The following is a 16082-nucleotide window of genomic DNA, read 5'->3' as shown; positions in this document are numbered from 1 at the left end:
ACGTGTCAATTTAGTGTCAATCAGACCCAGGAACTGGAACATCAGAAGTCCTGAATCATCTAGTTTATACTGCCACCTGTTGGATGGTTGGATTCTTTACCCCTTGACAAACAGCTGTCCGTTTAGCACCAACAACAGTCTTTTTTATTATATGTAATCAAAGCTACCCAGAAAATATTCTCATCTATATTAAAAAATAAGATACAATAAACTTTTTTTACATCCTGCTGTGAAGAAATTAAATTGTTACAACTCTGGGGATCAGGCATAAGGGAGCAAAGAAAGGAAAATTTAAAATGTGCAAAAATATTTAAGGAAATAAAAAATATAAAAGAATTATACACCTCAAATACAATTAAATACAATTATAGTATACAACACACATTTCAATTGTATGCAACCATTTTAAAAATCAATATAACAAATAAAAATATTTTTTTTCCTATTCAAATACTGCAAATATACATCATTTTATTGTGTTTACAGGAATTACATTCCATTTAATGTTAGTTCATTATGACACACTTGTTTAGTAATTATGCTCATGATTTTAAAGCCTTAATTTTGTCACCTAATGTCACTAATTCTGTAAAATCCTCCCCAAATTTTTTTAAGTTGACTTAAAAGAATAATGCAATTTTCTTTTTCAATTTTATTGAAGAGTATACAACAGGAGAACAAATACACAATGTGAAATACATTAACAAGATCAAACAGTGAGGGGCTTTATTTAAATAAATACATATAAAGATTCACAAATACTGATTGTTTTAAATTTGAAAACAATCAATATTTTTGAATATTTGTAACCATTCCTGTTAGAAGAGTGTGATATTGATTTTATGTATAAAAATATATCGTTAAGAAATTGAGAAAATATGGTGCTTTATGGTGAAATTACATCTATAAATTATTAATTTTTTATATATGTATTATCTGTACTGCTGGCATAAATTAAGAAAACTAATCTACTTTCATAAACAGTAGATACGATACATTTTTCACTCAAAATAAAAACAATGTTGTGCATTTTTTTCTTTCTTTAATTTATTTACAATGGGTTTACTAAAAAAATTTAAATAAAACATTTTTACTAGTGGTATTTTATTAAAAACAACTAAACTAAAACGTAAAAAAAATAAACTCGAATCAACTTCCGCTTTTTTCATCAACTTCCGCTACCGTCAAATTAATCAACACAGCGTGACGTCACTTCTGGTCAGTTCAGGCGGGCTGCTTAAAACCAGAAGTCGCTTATTTTATTGTCGCTATACAAAACTAGTATACATTAATGTATCAACGTATGAGGAAGTGAAGTAAAGTTTTTTCCTCAGTACGTTAGGTGTTAGGCTTTTGATTTAAATCAGCTTTGCTGCAAAATTACCGGCTAGCTTAAGCTTCATGTGATCGAAGGGTAAAATAGCGGCTAAATCGCCGTTAATGTCCTTATTGATCGTTGGATAAACTAAGGGTATAATTTGTCAAAAATCCTATAAAGGGATGGACCGGCCGTCGAGGTGAGCAAGAAACATTTTCATTAGTTTATCGTTTTTTAATTACTTGTCAAATGTGAATAGAAAAGACGCTCTTAAGTTATTTCTCTACGTTTGCTTATTTGTTACAGAAAGACAAAGGTTGTGAATTATAGTGAAGCCAAGGATTTTGAGGATGGTGAGTTATTTGTGTTTTGTTCATCCAACTTTTATTTTCAAATTTTTTGTCTAATATCATATGTTCAATGATTCACAACAACAATTGTGTTGCTACTCTACGTCTTTCTCTTAATTTAAGTTTTAAGACTTAACTTCAAACTTAGCTTCTCTTCTGTGTGAAAACACCTTCCATGTTTGGTTTAGTTAGTCCAAACATTATAAAAACTAAAGATACATGTCTGCATTCGCTGATAACTATACTATAGTTATTCAAAAGATTCTGTATTTGGAAGAACTAGAGAACGATAGACATAAAGGACCCAGACGCTTAAAGCCTACTCCTTTATACCGATTCAACTTTAATTACCCAAAGTTGCATTTAGTTTTACAGCGTTTACCAGGTAACCCCTTTTGATTAGCCTGTTTCTTTGTTGTGTCAGATGAAGATTTTGCCTCCGTGAAGGCTCCACCTCACAAAAAAGCCAAGGAAGAAGTGAAACAACAACAGAGAAAGTCTTCAAGTCAGGAAGTTGTCTCTGAGTCGTCACAGAAAGAAAAGATCAGGTACACCGTTGGACATTTAGATGTTTTGGGGGATTTTATTGTCACTTATGGATCTTTGGATTATTGTGAGCCTCTCAAGTTATCTCCACCTCTTGAGTAAACATTAGTCCTAAAGACCCACTCAGATGAAAAAGGACTTTTTGGTGTTTTTTACATGTTCTTGTGGCATTTTTCTGATGATGGAGGACAAATATGAAGAAAAGTAAGCTTAAAATTTCATTTCTAAGTATTTCTTTATCTAAATTGTTGTGAATCAGGAGAAAATGATAAAATGCAGTTGTGTAAATATTTCATTTGTTGTGTAAAAAAATACGCTGGGAATTTTGGGATGAAAGTTATGGTATATCTGTGTATTACAATCTGTTTTTCAACTATGTCTGCAGCACAATGGCAAAATAAATAGCCCTCAGTGTTTTATTGTCTTGGATGTCTTTCAAGTCTACGATAAAGTCATGTTGACAATAATTTATTTTAATAAAAGATGACAATTGTATCACTTTTACCCATACAGGTCACATAGCTGAATATTCATCTATTAGTACTTTTTTTTTTTGCTTAATTTCCATATAGTTTAAACAACAAAAAAATGTGTTTTTTTGCTGCCCTTTTCTGACTTTGAGCCCCTGGCCCTCTATGATCCCGTACCTATCCCTGAGCAGCAACAAAATGGTTTGGCACCTGAGAAGTTAAAAATTATTTTAACTAATTTAGTTTTTAACCAATTAACACTTAATATTCTCAGAAAACCACTGGATGAAAAACTTTATGACAGAGACCTTGAGGCAGCCATCACACTGTCCTTGCTCAACAACACAGATGGGCTGAAGGAGTCATCTCCTAAAGGTTTGTTTTGTCTTGAAAAATGCTGAGTTGATTTGTTTTTCTCTGAGAGTGGTAACAAATTCTTTCTGGAAAAAAAAAAATTTCTCCAGCAGATGGAAAGATTCAAATCCCCATGGATGAAAATACGGATCCGACTACTTTGCGCTTTTCTAACTGCAGTGTGGATGGAGCAGTTTTGGGTAAGTATTGTTCTCCCCTCCCAAATCCCCGATCAATATGTTTTTCTTCGTCTAATCGACATTTTCTTTCAGTTTACTCATTTTTTTGTGTTTTTATTGTCGTTTGTGGGTCCCAGGCTTAGACGCAATCTCGTCAGAGATCAGATCATCCGCCTCAAAGAAGACTTCTTCTAAAACAGCTGAAGTGAAAAAATGCAAAGATGACGATGACGACTATCAACCCAAACTTACACCCGGTTAGCACTTTTTTCTTCCAAAGCTCCATAAAAAACTGTTCTCTTGGTTTTCATAAGTGTAACAGCTCTTTGCTTTTCCAGATCCAGAAAGTGATGAAGATTTCAGTGAGCCATCTGAGAGTGAGGATGAAGAATTTACAGTCAAGAAACCCACAAAGACCCAAAAGAAGGACAAAGTCTCCCCAAAAGACAGAATCAAACCAGCTCCCACTTCTAAAAAAGTCAAACAACCGTCAAAGACGAAGCCTGAAGCAGCAGGTTTGTTTCAACGGCTGACGTTTTCCATCCTCTTGATTTTTGTTACTAAGCCTTTTAAAACATTTTAGCTGCTTCCAAACCGGTGAAAAGTCCTCCAACGTCCAAACCGACACCCACCAGACCTCCTTCCACAAAGCCTGCATCCTCTCTGAGCCCAGCAGCGGGGAAAGTACCCAAGTGGAACCCACCAGGTACAGCTTATCAATGCACTTACTCTTTCTGTTATTTAAACTGCTGTAATCAGATTGAAGGCTAATATTTATATTAATACTATATTCCAGCTCAGATTGGTAAAAGCGCCTCATCATCACACAGTCCACCGGTGAAGTCACCCAGCCAGGGGCTGCGACTTGGACTGTCCCGCCTAGTCCGGGTCAAACCGCTCCATCCCAGCGTTGCAAGTCACTAACCCATTAGGGGACAGCGCCTCATGGGTACCAGGGATGGCCATTTTCTCTTAACACAATTTTTAGAGAACATTCTAAAAATCATTTTTGTCTTCCGGTTATTTATGGCACAAGTCTCCAACTTGAACTAAAATTTAAGAGCTTCAGGGAGGGGCTGCTGGGTCGTCCACACAGTCTGGTCCTCAGGAGTTCATCCTCTATTCTTTGTGTGAATTTGAGAAAACCGTTGTTGGTTTGTGAGAAAACTAAAAATTGTTTCTCTTTTAATACAAATGTTTTGCCTGTAATTTTCATATCCTTATAAATTCTTCTGTTTTTCTTTTTACTTATTGTTCGGCAAACTTTGTATATTATGTACATACATCTCAAATAAAATTGGGGAAAAAAAAGGAATCGTTTCGAATGTCATTTAATGCAAATACCAACCATTAAAAAAGCAAACTTTGAACTGAAGTAAAATGTAAGTGTTTTATTTGAGAACAACTGGACACTAAAATGTTTTTTAAACTGCTTTCAGTATGAAATATATACAGTTAACCTCCAAAAACTGTTTTCTGGAGGCAGCAAAGTGTTTCAATATAATATTTGTGAGTAGCAACAACATTTTAAATTTTGACATGTAAAGCTGGTGTTGATGCCTGAAAGTCAGACTGCAATCCATGCATAACCTCAGAACGTTTCCAAAACAGATTGGATATCCGTTTCCTTGGAATGCTGCTCGTGCATCCCACATATACCATGAGAGAAGGTAAATAAATAAATATATATCCTGAATAATAGACAAAAACAATGCATTAATGCCTATAAATATGAGTCAAAAATAAATGCGCATTCTTTGGCTCCAAAATTACCCAAATTTAGCATCAACATGAAAGCAAACACACAAAAGGGATTTTTTTCTTTCGTGGCATATGCTGCCTTTGCCCAGAAGCAGCTGAGATAGGCTCCAGCAACTATGTGGCCCTGAAAATGATTCAGTTGGTTCTGAAGATGGATAGACAATAAATTGATAAAATCTTTCGACATTTTGTCGTGCCTTAAATGTTTTGAAATTTTTACAAAATAAGTTTATAAAGGCATTTTTTATTGCTAAAGCAGAAATAAAACATTAGAAGAATGTTCTGTGTAATGATGAAATCTCTTTGACTTTGTTTTATGTTTAAGTGTGACGTTACAAACGGATAAAAGGATGTACCGGTAAGTAAAACAACTGTCATGTAGTAATAAATCCAAATGATTTTAAAAACTGATAAAGAAAAAAATTTTTGGACCTGTGTGGTGCTTTAAATAGTGCAGTGGGAGTGACTGGTTCAATTCCCGACTCATTAACAAACCGTCGCTATAAAAGCTGACTCTGCGTGAAGATCCTTCATGGACCAGAACCTCCCTGCTCTGATGCAGAAAGAGTAGTGTGGTGGCAGTGTCTCTGCGCTTCCAGTGAGAAAGTGCTGGTTCAATTCCCAGTTAGAATAAGGGTCCTTAGGAAGTAGATGTCATAGTCTGTGTCTTTAAACCTGATTGTTGATTTTTGAAACATGTGGAGCGTGTTCAGCTCAAAGGAGCAAAGCAACACAGTTCTGGTGCAGACGGATTAGCACAGTGGGTAGTGTCTCTGTCCTCTAAAGCAGGAGAGTGCAGGTTCAACTCCCAGCTAGTTGCATCACAATGCTTGTGGTGAGGAAGAGTCAGGGATGCTGGGAAAGGGAGCAGCTTCATCTTTAGTCTGGTTGAGAGATCAATGACTGCCCGTGCTATGAAGATAAATGATGAAGGTTGATGCTAGAAATACACTAACTGGTAATGAGACACCTACTGAGGGTGAGACAGGTACCTAGAAAGACTAGAACCGAATAGGAGGCTAAACCAACTAGATGGTGTATTTTTATTTGGGGGGTAGATTTATTCATCCTAGAAGTAGCAACTAGATCAGAAGTACTTTCATGTTACAACAGTAACAAGTTTACGGTATACTTTATACTTTCTGTCTTGCTAAAAGTTGGTGTTTATCATTTATAAAAATAAATGTTGCTTAATTAAACTTTTATTTTACCTACGAACACTGTTGTCATCCCTCAGCCCTCCCTGTATTGGATGTACTGCGTCTCAGTGCTCTAGACCCTCCACACATCCAAGCTGCATTCTGAATCTATCTAAATGGATGTCTTCTTCTTGGGGATCCTCTACTCCTGGTCCTCCTTCCTTGGTTGGTTGGGGGGGGGGGGGCAAAGATGAAGCCCCCTTCCCTGGCGTCCTGACTCCTCCTAGCCGCAGCTTGAATTGCGAGGTGACTGAACACCTCAATGTCCCTGACTGGGACTTGAACCTGCACTCTCCCGCTTCAAGGACAGAAACACTCCCACTGTGCTAATCCGTCTACACCAGAATTGTGTTGCTTTTTTCCTTTGAGCTGATGGCTGTCCAGGAGCGGCAAAAACAGACAACAAAAAAAAAACAGAGATGGGGAATTGAACCAGCACTTATCTGCTTTGGAGGTCAAGTCACTTCCATCACACTATTCTGTACATCAGTCAGCACTCTGTCGATCACCATTTTTCCTTCATCTGTTGTTTTCTGGGATTTGAACCAGCACCTTCTTGCTCTACTGTCTCCACAGCAGCAGCTCTGGTTCCCTTCATCTCCATCAGTGGATCCTTGAAGCTGAAGTTTGATTGACAGGTGACCTTCACTACTGTGACAACCTCACATCACCAGTTGTTGCTGCTTCACCGGAAGTGGTTTTTTTTCTCCTTGAAAGAGAGTTGGTTAAAATCTTGAAAATGGATCACGGGTGGATGGAGGCTTTGGTGAAGCGTGTGATAGAAACTCATGTGTTTACTTTGTCCGTTCTTTTTCTCCAAGCACAAACTCTTTCTTTTGCTGATGCAGCTGTATTACTTTTTTGATGGTCTTATAATCTTCATACGCCGCCATTAAAATCGCACTCACTGAAGTACGGCGCACTCTTTTTTTCTCTCCACACGTTTCCATGGTGACTCCAGAATTCGGTGATCCATTGAGAATGTCTTTACGTGCTTGTCGTGCACGTGCATTAACCCTTGTGCTATCCTAGACAATTTACCATTGGTAGTTGGGTCATCTAGACCAGTGTTTTTCAACCTTTTTTGAGCCACGGCACACTTTAACCCTGTCAAAAATCCCGCGGCACACCAGCATCCCAAAAGAAAAAGAAGAAATTCATGGTCTGTTTTGATCGACCCCCCCCCCCCCCTCGCAATCTCACGTGGATTTTTGTGATAATTGTGGCAGAAAAAGCAGGAAGTTGCGGCTGTTTTTTTTCTAAGAGATGAACCACCAGCTAAAGACGAGCTTTAGCTGGTATTTTTGTTAGAACTGAGCGACTTTATCAGCAGAATTAAGAACAAGGAAGTGAAGACTTCAACCACTTCTGATTGGTCAGACTGATGACATGTGATTAAGCCTTCAAGATTGATTGGTGGAGACAGTTAAAGGGGCGCGACTTTTCCTTACACAGTTATAGCTGCAGCTAAATCGCGGTACCGTCAACCTTATCAAAATGTATTTTATAGAATTAAATAAACACAAAGAAAAAGTTATTTTGAGATCTTTTATATTCCTAACTACTCAGTGTTTTATCAGGGTCTGTTTGGATGAACAAAGAGCTGATTTCCTGGAGATGGAAAATGTTTTTAGATCAGTTAATGAGGGCAATTTCCCACGGCGCACTTGACCATCTCCCACGGCACACTAGTGTGCCGCGGCACACTAGTGTGCCGCGGCACACTGGTTGAAAAGCACTGATCTAGACCCACTAGACAGTGCTCTGAACCTTTTTTCTTCAATGATTTGTGATCTTCACTGGTGTCCATGGATTACATGAAATCTTTCCACCTTTGTCATGGTAGGAATAACACGTTAATGTAAGGGTGGGGTCATCTAATATAGCACAAGGGTTAACCCAGGGTTACCAAGTTGAGCGTATGATGCTAACTCATATCTGGTCTTTTGGAACCCACATACCCAGAGTAAGCAAGTTCAGGCGGATTTCAGCCAGAGTTCAGGGTTAAAGTCAGGGTAGTTTAAACATGCTTTCTGGAATACCCCCCAGATCATTTACTCATTTATTTCCAGTTTTTAATTAATTAATCTGTTTTTCTGTCTCACGTTTCTGTTTAACCAAAGTAAAAGTTTATTTATCCATTTTAGATCTGATGTTTTCTTCAGGTCCTTCGACAAAATACAACAAATGATAGAAATTCTAAGCAGTTCTGGTTACATCGACAATAAACTTTGTCGTTTGTCGGAAACAGCGTTTAAAGTGACTCCGCCCCTAAAATGCAAAATACAAGTTCTTTTTTAGTGTAAGGTGAAACCAGACATTCAAAAAAATCAATAAAGTTATTAAAAAACACAAAAAGAACAATATGGTCCAGAAAGTGAAAAAACAAAAAACCGAAGAGGTCCAATACAAAAACAGTTCAAATACTTGTTTGAAATTAATCTGCCAAAAGCTTTAAATGTTCTACAATCAAAAATGTCAAAACTTAAGGCAAAAATTGGTATTTTCTTAGCCCTGCAAGGCCTTAAAACCAAACTCTTTTTTATCTCGCTTAATGTTCTTTAGCCTACAGTCTGCTGCTGGTCTGCTGTTCTTCTGGGGGAAGCGAATGATTTCACACCTTAATGGCCAGGTGTGATGAAAGCACGGCAGAGAGAAAACCAGGATTTAAGGCTTTAGACATTATAGGAACTTTCTGGAAATTAGGCAACACGGTTCTGGTGCAATGATGTGTGTGTGTGATGGTGGAGAAAAGGACAGTGTGTGTGTGTGTGTTGGGGGGGGGATTGCCTAATTTTAGGGAAACCGTTCTCCTCCTGTGTTGTTGTAGTGAAACTGATAACTAATATTTGGACAGTTTTTGCTCCTCAGTCTACTGACAAAAAGTCCCACTTTGTCCCAAAATTAAAACTCAAATTATAAATAGACAAAAGAGAAAATTGATTTTTCCTCAAATATTCCTTCCTTAACCAGCATCACTTAATTGCAGGTTTAAACGCACATTTTTACAAAGTGGGTACAATACCAAAAAACAACAAAAACATCCTAAATGGCTCGAGCTTCACAATAAATCTCCACCCCTGCAGAGGTGGAGACACCAACAGAGGAGAATCAACACCTGGATTTGAAGTAAACTCCTCCTCTTTCAGTGTGAATCTAAACCTCACTTACAGGATGAGGTCTGGCAGTCTGAAAATCTTATTGATTGTTTTTATTTTAGGTTGGGCCCTGTTTTACCTGGGCTACCTAAAAAGAGACGTTGATGACTATTCCAAAAAACTCCAGAGGGTCCACCTCAATGACTCCATCAGGGGTCACGGGGTCCTGCAGAGGATGAGCAAGATTGAAGCAGACATCGACAGGCTGAGTGAGTCAAAGGAGGCATTGCTTTTATGGAGGAATTTCAATAAGATTTCAGAAAACAAACAGTCATTTGAACAGCAAATTTAAGATGTAGCAGCAGAAAGATTCAGTTTATTTTATTAAACAAGAAGTACAATTATTGTTTAAAGTTTTTGTCTTTTTAAACTTTAGTTTGATCATTCTATGCCTTAAGCTTCATTTTGATGACAGTTTTAAGATTAATAATACAGACTAAGCACAGAGAAAACTTATCTTTGGACGTTTTAACTGGAAACAAAGCAACAAGAGCAAAACTCCAAATGTTTTCACAGTCAGTCTGCTGCAAAACAACAAGCAGAAAACGGTGATGGAGACGGAACGGAAGGAGGAGAAGAAGGCAGTGAGGAAACTTTACCCAAACTCTCCTCTGTTCCGCAAGTGGGGGGACCATCTGTCTGAAGAGGAGCAGAAAGAAGCCGAGAGTTTGTTTAAGAACTACGGCTACAATGCTTACCTAAGCGACAGGCTGCCGCTCAACAGAGAGATGCCCGACACCAGGCCTTCCAGGTGAGACTCAGTTAAGTTTAAAATAATTTAAAGTAATGGAAGAGATACATAATTAGTTAAGTAACATCTGTGATGCCAACTAACAATATTTTTCCTTTTTTTTTTTAACTCAAAACACATAAGAATCAGAAAGGAGTTAACAAAAGTCAGTCAGTCAATGTCAGTCATATTATATCTGATTACAAGTTCTCACCTTGAAGATCCCAGTCCAACAGGTTTAATGAGGGACGCTGGTCATGGTGGGTGTATAAAATTATATGGGCAAAATGCCTTTAGTTACTTACTTCACTTTGATAGTTTATAGCTAAAATAACTGTGAGCAATTAAAAAAAAAATTCAACCCGATCTATTAAAACGAACATGAACAAAGTCATAAGAATGACATAATTTAGTAAGACCTGCTTTGGTGTCTAGAGAAGGATCTGCTCCAAAACCAAAAGAGCTTCTCGATGTTTTTGTTACTCAGCTCATAAGGAGGCAAAATGCAACTCTCTGGAGTCAGGGGGAGAAGGTGTGGCTCCAGGAAAAAGGATAAATGTAGTTATTATGTTCTTACAACAGATACATATAATTGCATTTAAGTTGCGCAAACCAACCAAACTCTTACGAAATGCATATACTCCAGAGTCACTATGATTTTGAAATGCTCAAACAAAGTAAACTCCTTTATTTAGAAAAGACGGAAAGAAACACTCAATGTAAACTAAATGCGATTTATTACTACACACTTTATTACACAAACTTTGATTTTTAGCAAAGAGTAAAAGTACAACAATGATGAACTGTGTTTCTATTTACCCGCAGAAATTATTTATTTTTAACTCAAGATCTTTCTAGATTCAAAGATTCAAAGATTTTTATTGTCGGTGAATTTCTACAGCGAAATTCCGTTGACATTCAGTCAAAAAGGAGTATCAAGAATAAATAAAAAATATAAGAATGTAAAAAAATCTGTAAATTCTAGTTTGTTCTTCTTGAACCATATCTGTCATGCTGTCAAATTTAATCATCCAGAGTTTATTCATTTTAATATGTTTCATCTCAGATGTGCAGAGAAGAAATATCCAGCAGACCTGCCCTCCCTCAGTGTCATCCTGATCTACCTGGATGAGGCCCTTTCCATCATCCAGAGGGCCGTCCGCAGCATCATCGACAAGACGCCCACCCGCCTGCTGAAAGAAATCATTCTGGTTGATGATCACAGCACCAAAGGTAAACTGAGGCACAGCAAGAACAGTGAAGGCAGGTCTGGACAAGACTTTAGGGAGGATAATCTTTGTAAAATAAAGTTTAGGTGTGAATCCCAGGCAGCCTTCTGTTGAAAAGAAAATAGTTTGAGAGGTGAGAACAACATAATACTCTAAATAACCAGAGTTTTCCATGAGAGGAGGCTGCTTGCTTCTGTTTGGAGATGAGAAAGCAAATACTCATAATTTGACACATTTAGATGCACTTGCTGGCCATTCAATACATTGGAGCCTTTTTGGGTGATATAAAAACATTTACAAGGAAAAATTGATAGCGTTTAGTATTAGATTTTAAAATATAGTGTTTATTATTACTATTTGGAAGAATAAAAAAACAAAGCAAGGAAACCACAGTTTTGAGTTTCTCTACACATTAGTGAAGATGTGAAGTTTTTTTGTTTAATTTTTCCCCCCTAGAGGATTTGATGCAGAAGCTGGACGACTACATCAGCTTCATTCATAAAGAGCGTCCAGGCCTGGTGAAGAAAGTGAGACACTCCGAGCAGCTTGGCCTCACTCAGGCAAGACTGTCAGGATGGAAAGCAGCTACAGGAGACGTGGTGGCCATCTTGGATGCTCACGTAGAAGTCACTGTACAATGGTTGGTTTAAAAGGCTAACTATCAGTTTGGTTTGTAAAAAAGCTTTTTACTGACCTTGTCTTTGCGTTTGCAGGGCAGAGCCTCTGCTGGCTCGGATTAAAGAGGACCGCACGGTGATCCTCTCACCAGTCTTTGACAAAGTCAACTACGATGATTTTGCTGTTGTTCCCTATCCTCCTTCTGCTCACGGCTTTGATTGGGCTTTGTGGTGCATGTACGAATCCTTCAGACCTGAGTGGTACGCTTTAGGGGATACATCACAGCCCGGAAAGTAAGAGTTACTTTAAAAAATAACTCAAACTGAACATCTCTGATTTTAGCTAAAACAATGAGAGGAGTTTCATTGATGTATAAATCTCTATTTGAAGATATTAAACTAATTTAAAGTTAGAAATCCTAAAACTCTGCATGAACTTCTTAAAAACCCACTCCAATTAAAAACATGTTTTTTGGTGTTTTTTTTATTTTTTATCATGATCTTGTGGCATTTTTCTTATAATACAGAACATGTATTAAGAAAATTCATCTTGAAATAGCATGTAAGAGAATTTATGTATTCAAATTGTAAATCAGGAGCAGAAGGTAAAAAGCAGTTTCAAAAAGATCGTATTTGTGATGTAGAACATACGTTGGGCGGGCTACAAGCCCATGAGGAGGGTAAGGGGGGCGGGGTTGCTCCAGCCCGTAAATCACAAGTGAATTTCTAATGAACTCCTGCCGCTCTGCAGACACAACGTCCTAGAAAACGACAGAGGGAACGCTTTGAAAATCGATCAAAAGATGATCAGAGTGGGTTTCTAGCCTTTCTGCTCTGCTACAGTAGCCTGACATTTACATTCTTAGTCATTTGGTTTGCTTTGTGTCCACAGAAGTCCCTCTGTCATGGGGATTCTTGTTGCTGATCGCAAGTTCTTTGGGGAGATCGGAAGTCTGGACGGTGGAATGAAAATTTACGGTGGGGAAAATGTGGAGCTGGGCATCCGGGTGAGATTGCGTTACATTTTTCAACTCCAAATCACATCCTAATCCATAAAACATTGAAGCATACACTTTTTTCATTTAAGGTTTAAAAGTTTTAAAAGCGATCCTATTTTATCTTAATGTTTGTGTGTGTTTTGAACTTTGCTTGAACGTCTGTGGCCCTTTCTTAAAATAGTAAGAAGGACCATTTTTAGCTCATTTTCTTTCTTTTTAGTGTGACGCCTTGAAACACCCTGAGCTGTCATTTAGTGCTTTCTAAACAAACTGAATTGAAACAAAAATAATTCAAGTTAAAATAAAATTAGCTTGAGTGCAGCTGAAGCAAATTTTTAAAGTTTTCCCCAAATCAAATATCTGAGAAAAAAGAAAAAAAATATATAAAAAAGGATTTAATTGAAAAGAACCCCTTAAACAATCTGGCTGTAGAATTTTTTGTAATATAGACACACATGGTTGAATGAAAACACCCTTTACAAAAAATAAATAGACATTAATAGGTAATTTCAATATCACAGTTATTTGTATACAAGTGTTGTATATAAAATCAAACATTTCTTATTGTGTTTTAGATCATAGTAGATTCCCGTCTGAAGACAAAATAAGTCTTCTAGTTTGTACTTCTTTTTTTTAAAGAGTTGGCTGTTTTTCCCTGCAGGTGTGGCTGTGTGGAGGCAGCATAGAGATAATACCGTGCTCTAAAATTGCCCACATTGAACGATACCGCAAGCCCTACCTCCCAGACCTGTCTGACATGATGAAGAGAAACGCACTGAGGGTGGCTGAAGTTTGGATGGATGACTATAAACACAGCATCAACATCGCCTGGAACCTTCCAGTAGAAGTATGATCTGACGTCTCATTATTGCTCACAGGATTCTTAGCTTTTTCTATCTGAATAATCTGATTATGTTTAATACAAAATAGCTGCTTTTGATTATGAGAAATGCTCTCATGAGGTCGACTTGTTCTTGCAGAATCATGGGATTGACATTGGAGATGTGTCGGAGAGAAAGAAGCTCAGAGAGAAGCTGAAGTGCAAACCCTTCCAGTGGTTTCTAGATCATGTGTACACCTCTCTGAAACCCATTCATAACTTGGTTGGTTATGGAGCTGTGAGTAAAGAAAATGCCCACAGGATTAGGAGTCTATTTTTCACTCCAATATTTTTGACTCTAAGGAGCTTGAAACAAAGCAAATGTACTTTTTATATTTAGTTTACACCAAAAAATGGAGGCTGCATGTTGGTGTAGTGGTTAGCACACTTAAGTAACAGTGAGGACGCCCTGGTTTGAATCCCAGCTGGGTCCTTTCTGTGTGGAGTTTGCATGTTCTCCCTGAGCATGTGTGGATTTTCTCTGGGCACTCTGGCTTCTTCCACAGACCAAAAATATGTTTCATACAGGGTGGCTGCTGATCCTTAAAAAGTCTTAGATTTAACTGAACTAAAATAAGGCCTCATAAAGCAATAAACACTCTTTAACCCTTGTGCTATCCTATGACCCCACCCTAACATTGACGTGTTATCCCAACCATGACAAAGGTGGAGAGGCTGTCATGTAATCTATGGACACCAGTAAAGATCACAAATCATTGAAGAAAAGAGGTTCAGCGCACTGTCTAGTGGGTCTAGATGACCCAACTCCCACTGTTAAAGTGCCTAGGATAGCACAAGGGTTAATTAGGCTTCACGTTCAAAAGTCTCACATCTATTTTTGGCCTCTACGTGCAAAACGCGCAGCCATTGAACGCTTGTTGAAGGTAAAACCAGTTTGACCAATCAGGAACTCGGATTTGGTAGAGACATGTGGGCTGGGATTCGAACCAGGGCTGAGGTAAAACCGCTAACCACAACGGCCAACGATGCAGATTTTACTAAAACTATTTGTGAGAACATTTTGGTTTCTATTGACAGCTGATTAATAATCTAAAGCCAGATCTCTGTGTGGACCAAGGCCCAAAACCAGGACACACACCTATAATGTATTCATGCCACTTCTACTCTCCTCAGGTGGGTTCAGACATTGATCCTAAACAAACTATATGTTGGATTTACAGCTGATCAGGATATTCTGTTCTTTTTTAGCACTGTTATTACAAAACCGACGGCAAACTCTACATCGGTGGAATCAAATCTCACAAATACAACAGCGATAGCTGTCTGGTGGACCTCGGTTCTGGGAATCTTCCGGTCCTCTTTGAGTGCAAGGTGGCCCAAGAGAAGAAATTTCATATGTTATGGGATTTTAAACAGGTACTCACTGGTTTATTCTGTCAAAACAGAATGGGAGTCATATTTTAAAGAGACATAACATGTCTGTGTTTCTAATAAAAGGGAGGACAGATCCAGAACAAGCAGACAAAGAGATGTCTGGAGGTCGCTTGGGGTCAAGATGGACACTTCAAACTCGTCATTGACCAGTGCAGCGGTCAAAGCTGGAAGATCCAATATGTCATAGATCACGTTAGCGCGCAGAAAAACTAACTTATTTCTGCAAAAGTGACTCTTTATTGAGTTACACGTCTATATTTGGGCTTTTTAGGAGTTTTTTTTTTATATGAATTTCTTAATTTTCCTCACATTTTGACAATTGAAAAGTAGCTATTATTACCACAAAAAAACACTGTAAATGTTTTTGATTTGATCTCTCCACTCGTTTCTTGCCTTTTATTGGGTTCCACTAAACTATGCTTTTCCAGAGCAACCTCATGTTGGTCATAAACATCTATTAAAGTAACAAAATGTTCACACTACCAGGGTAAAATTCACAAACAAATGTAAATGAATAAAATATGCAGTGGAAACTGATTGTAATTAGGAAAAAACAGCTGATAAAGATAAGTTACTTATAATTTAATAAAATAAAACAACCAAAAGCAAAGTTTTGCATTAGTTTTGTTAAAAACAACATGTAGTTGAGACTGAGCACAAAAACTATGAAATTATGTCAAAGTGAAGCATCAGCAAAATGCTGATGGCTCCTGTTGGGTTAAGAAACTGTTTTCAGCAATAAAATATAATGCAGGATCAGGTATGCATTTCTACTGGTGTTGGTGAAATGTGGGGGGAGCAGTTCCTTCTCGTTTTTTCCAGTTTTTTCTGATGGAAATTATTGCTGTTTAACTCAGTTGTCATCCTGGCTGTGAGGGTCTACCTAAGTCCAGCAGGG

At 37.7% G+C, this 16082-nt stretch overlaps 2 protein-coding genes across 3 annotated transcripts; both read left to right on the top strand.

The window, feature by feature from the left end:
• Positions 1–1182: 1182 nt before the first annotated feature.
• Positions 1183–4588, top strand: rad51ap1 (RAD51 associated protein 1). Of its 2 annotated transcripts, none has more exons than XM_004083079.5 (9): positions 1183–1517; positions 1625–1671; positions 2093–2216; positions 2959–3059; positions 3152–3238; positions 3355–3474; positions 3556–3732; positions 3801–3923; positions 4014–4588. In XM_004083079.5, the coding sequence occupies exons 1-9, from the start codon at positions 1501–1503 to the stop codon at positions 4139–4141; spliced, it is 924 nt and encodes a 307-aa protein (XP_004083127.1). In that variant the 5' UTR covers positions 1183–1500; the 3' UTR covers positions 4142–4588. The 2 variants fall into 2 exon arrangements, with proteins under 2 accessions (XP_004083127.1, XP_020569921.1); XM_020714262.3 differs by having other exon boundaries at positions 1192–1517; positions 3149–3238.
• Positions 4589–9336: 4748 nt separating this feature from the next.
• On the top strand, positions 9337–15530 carry LOC101161598 (putative polypeptide N-acetylgalactosaminyltransferase 8). Its single transcript, XM_020714334.3, has 11 exons — positions 9337–9544; positions 9852–10086; positions 11132–11298; positions 11751–11934; positions 12008–12205; positions 12804–12918; positions 13571–13756; positions 13890–14027; positions 14828–14923; positions 14999–15166; positions 15248–15530. Exons 1-11 carry the CDS (start codon positions 9352–9354, stop codon positions 15395–15397), a joined length of 1830 nt encoding a protein of 609 aa, XP_020569993.1. The 5' UTR covers positions 9337–9351; the 3' UTR covers positions 15398–15530.
• Positions 15531–16082: the final 552 nt, after the last annotated feature.

Source organism: Oryzias latipes, chromosome 23 (genome assembly GCF_053564925.1).
Source record: "Oryzias latipes strain Hd-rR chromosome 23, Olatipes_Hd-rR_3.1".
NCBI classification, from domain to species: Eukaryota; Metazoa; Chordata; class Actinopteri; order Beloniformes; family Adrianichthyidae; genus Oryzias; species Oryzias latipes.
This window is presented reverse-complemented; position numbering and strand designations above follow the sequence as displayed.

Bases quoted from the DNA above. Each gene is read 5' to 3' on its own strand.
- rad51ap1 (XM_020714262.3), top strand. The intron at 1,672-2,092 runs GTGAGTTATTTG...TTGTTGTGTCAG, and splicing joins AGCCAAGGATTTTGAGGATG to ATGAAGATTTTGCCTCCGTG. The intron at 3,733-3,800 runs GTTTGTTTCAAC...AAAACATTTTAG, and splicing joins GACGAAGCCTGAAGCAGCAG to CTGCTTCCAAACCGGTGAAA.
- LOC101161598 (XM_020714334.3), top strand. From the start codon at position 9,352: ATGAGGTCTGGCAGTCTGAAAATCTTATTGATTGTTTTTATTTTAGGT. The intron at 9,545-9,851 runs GTGAGTCAAAGG...ATGTTTTCACAG, and splicing joins AGCAGACATCGACAGGCTGA to TCAGTCTGCTGCAAAACAAC. The intron at 11,935-12,007 runs GTTGGTTTAAAA...TTGCGTTTGCAG, and splicing joins GTAGAAGTCACTGTACAATG to GGCAGAGCCTCTGCTGGCTC.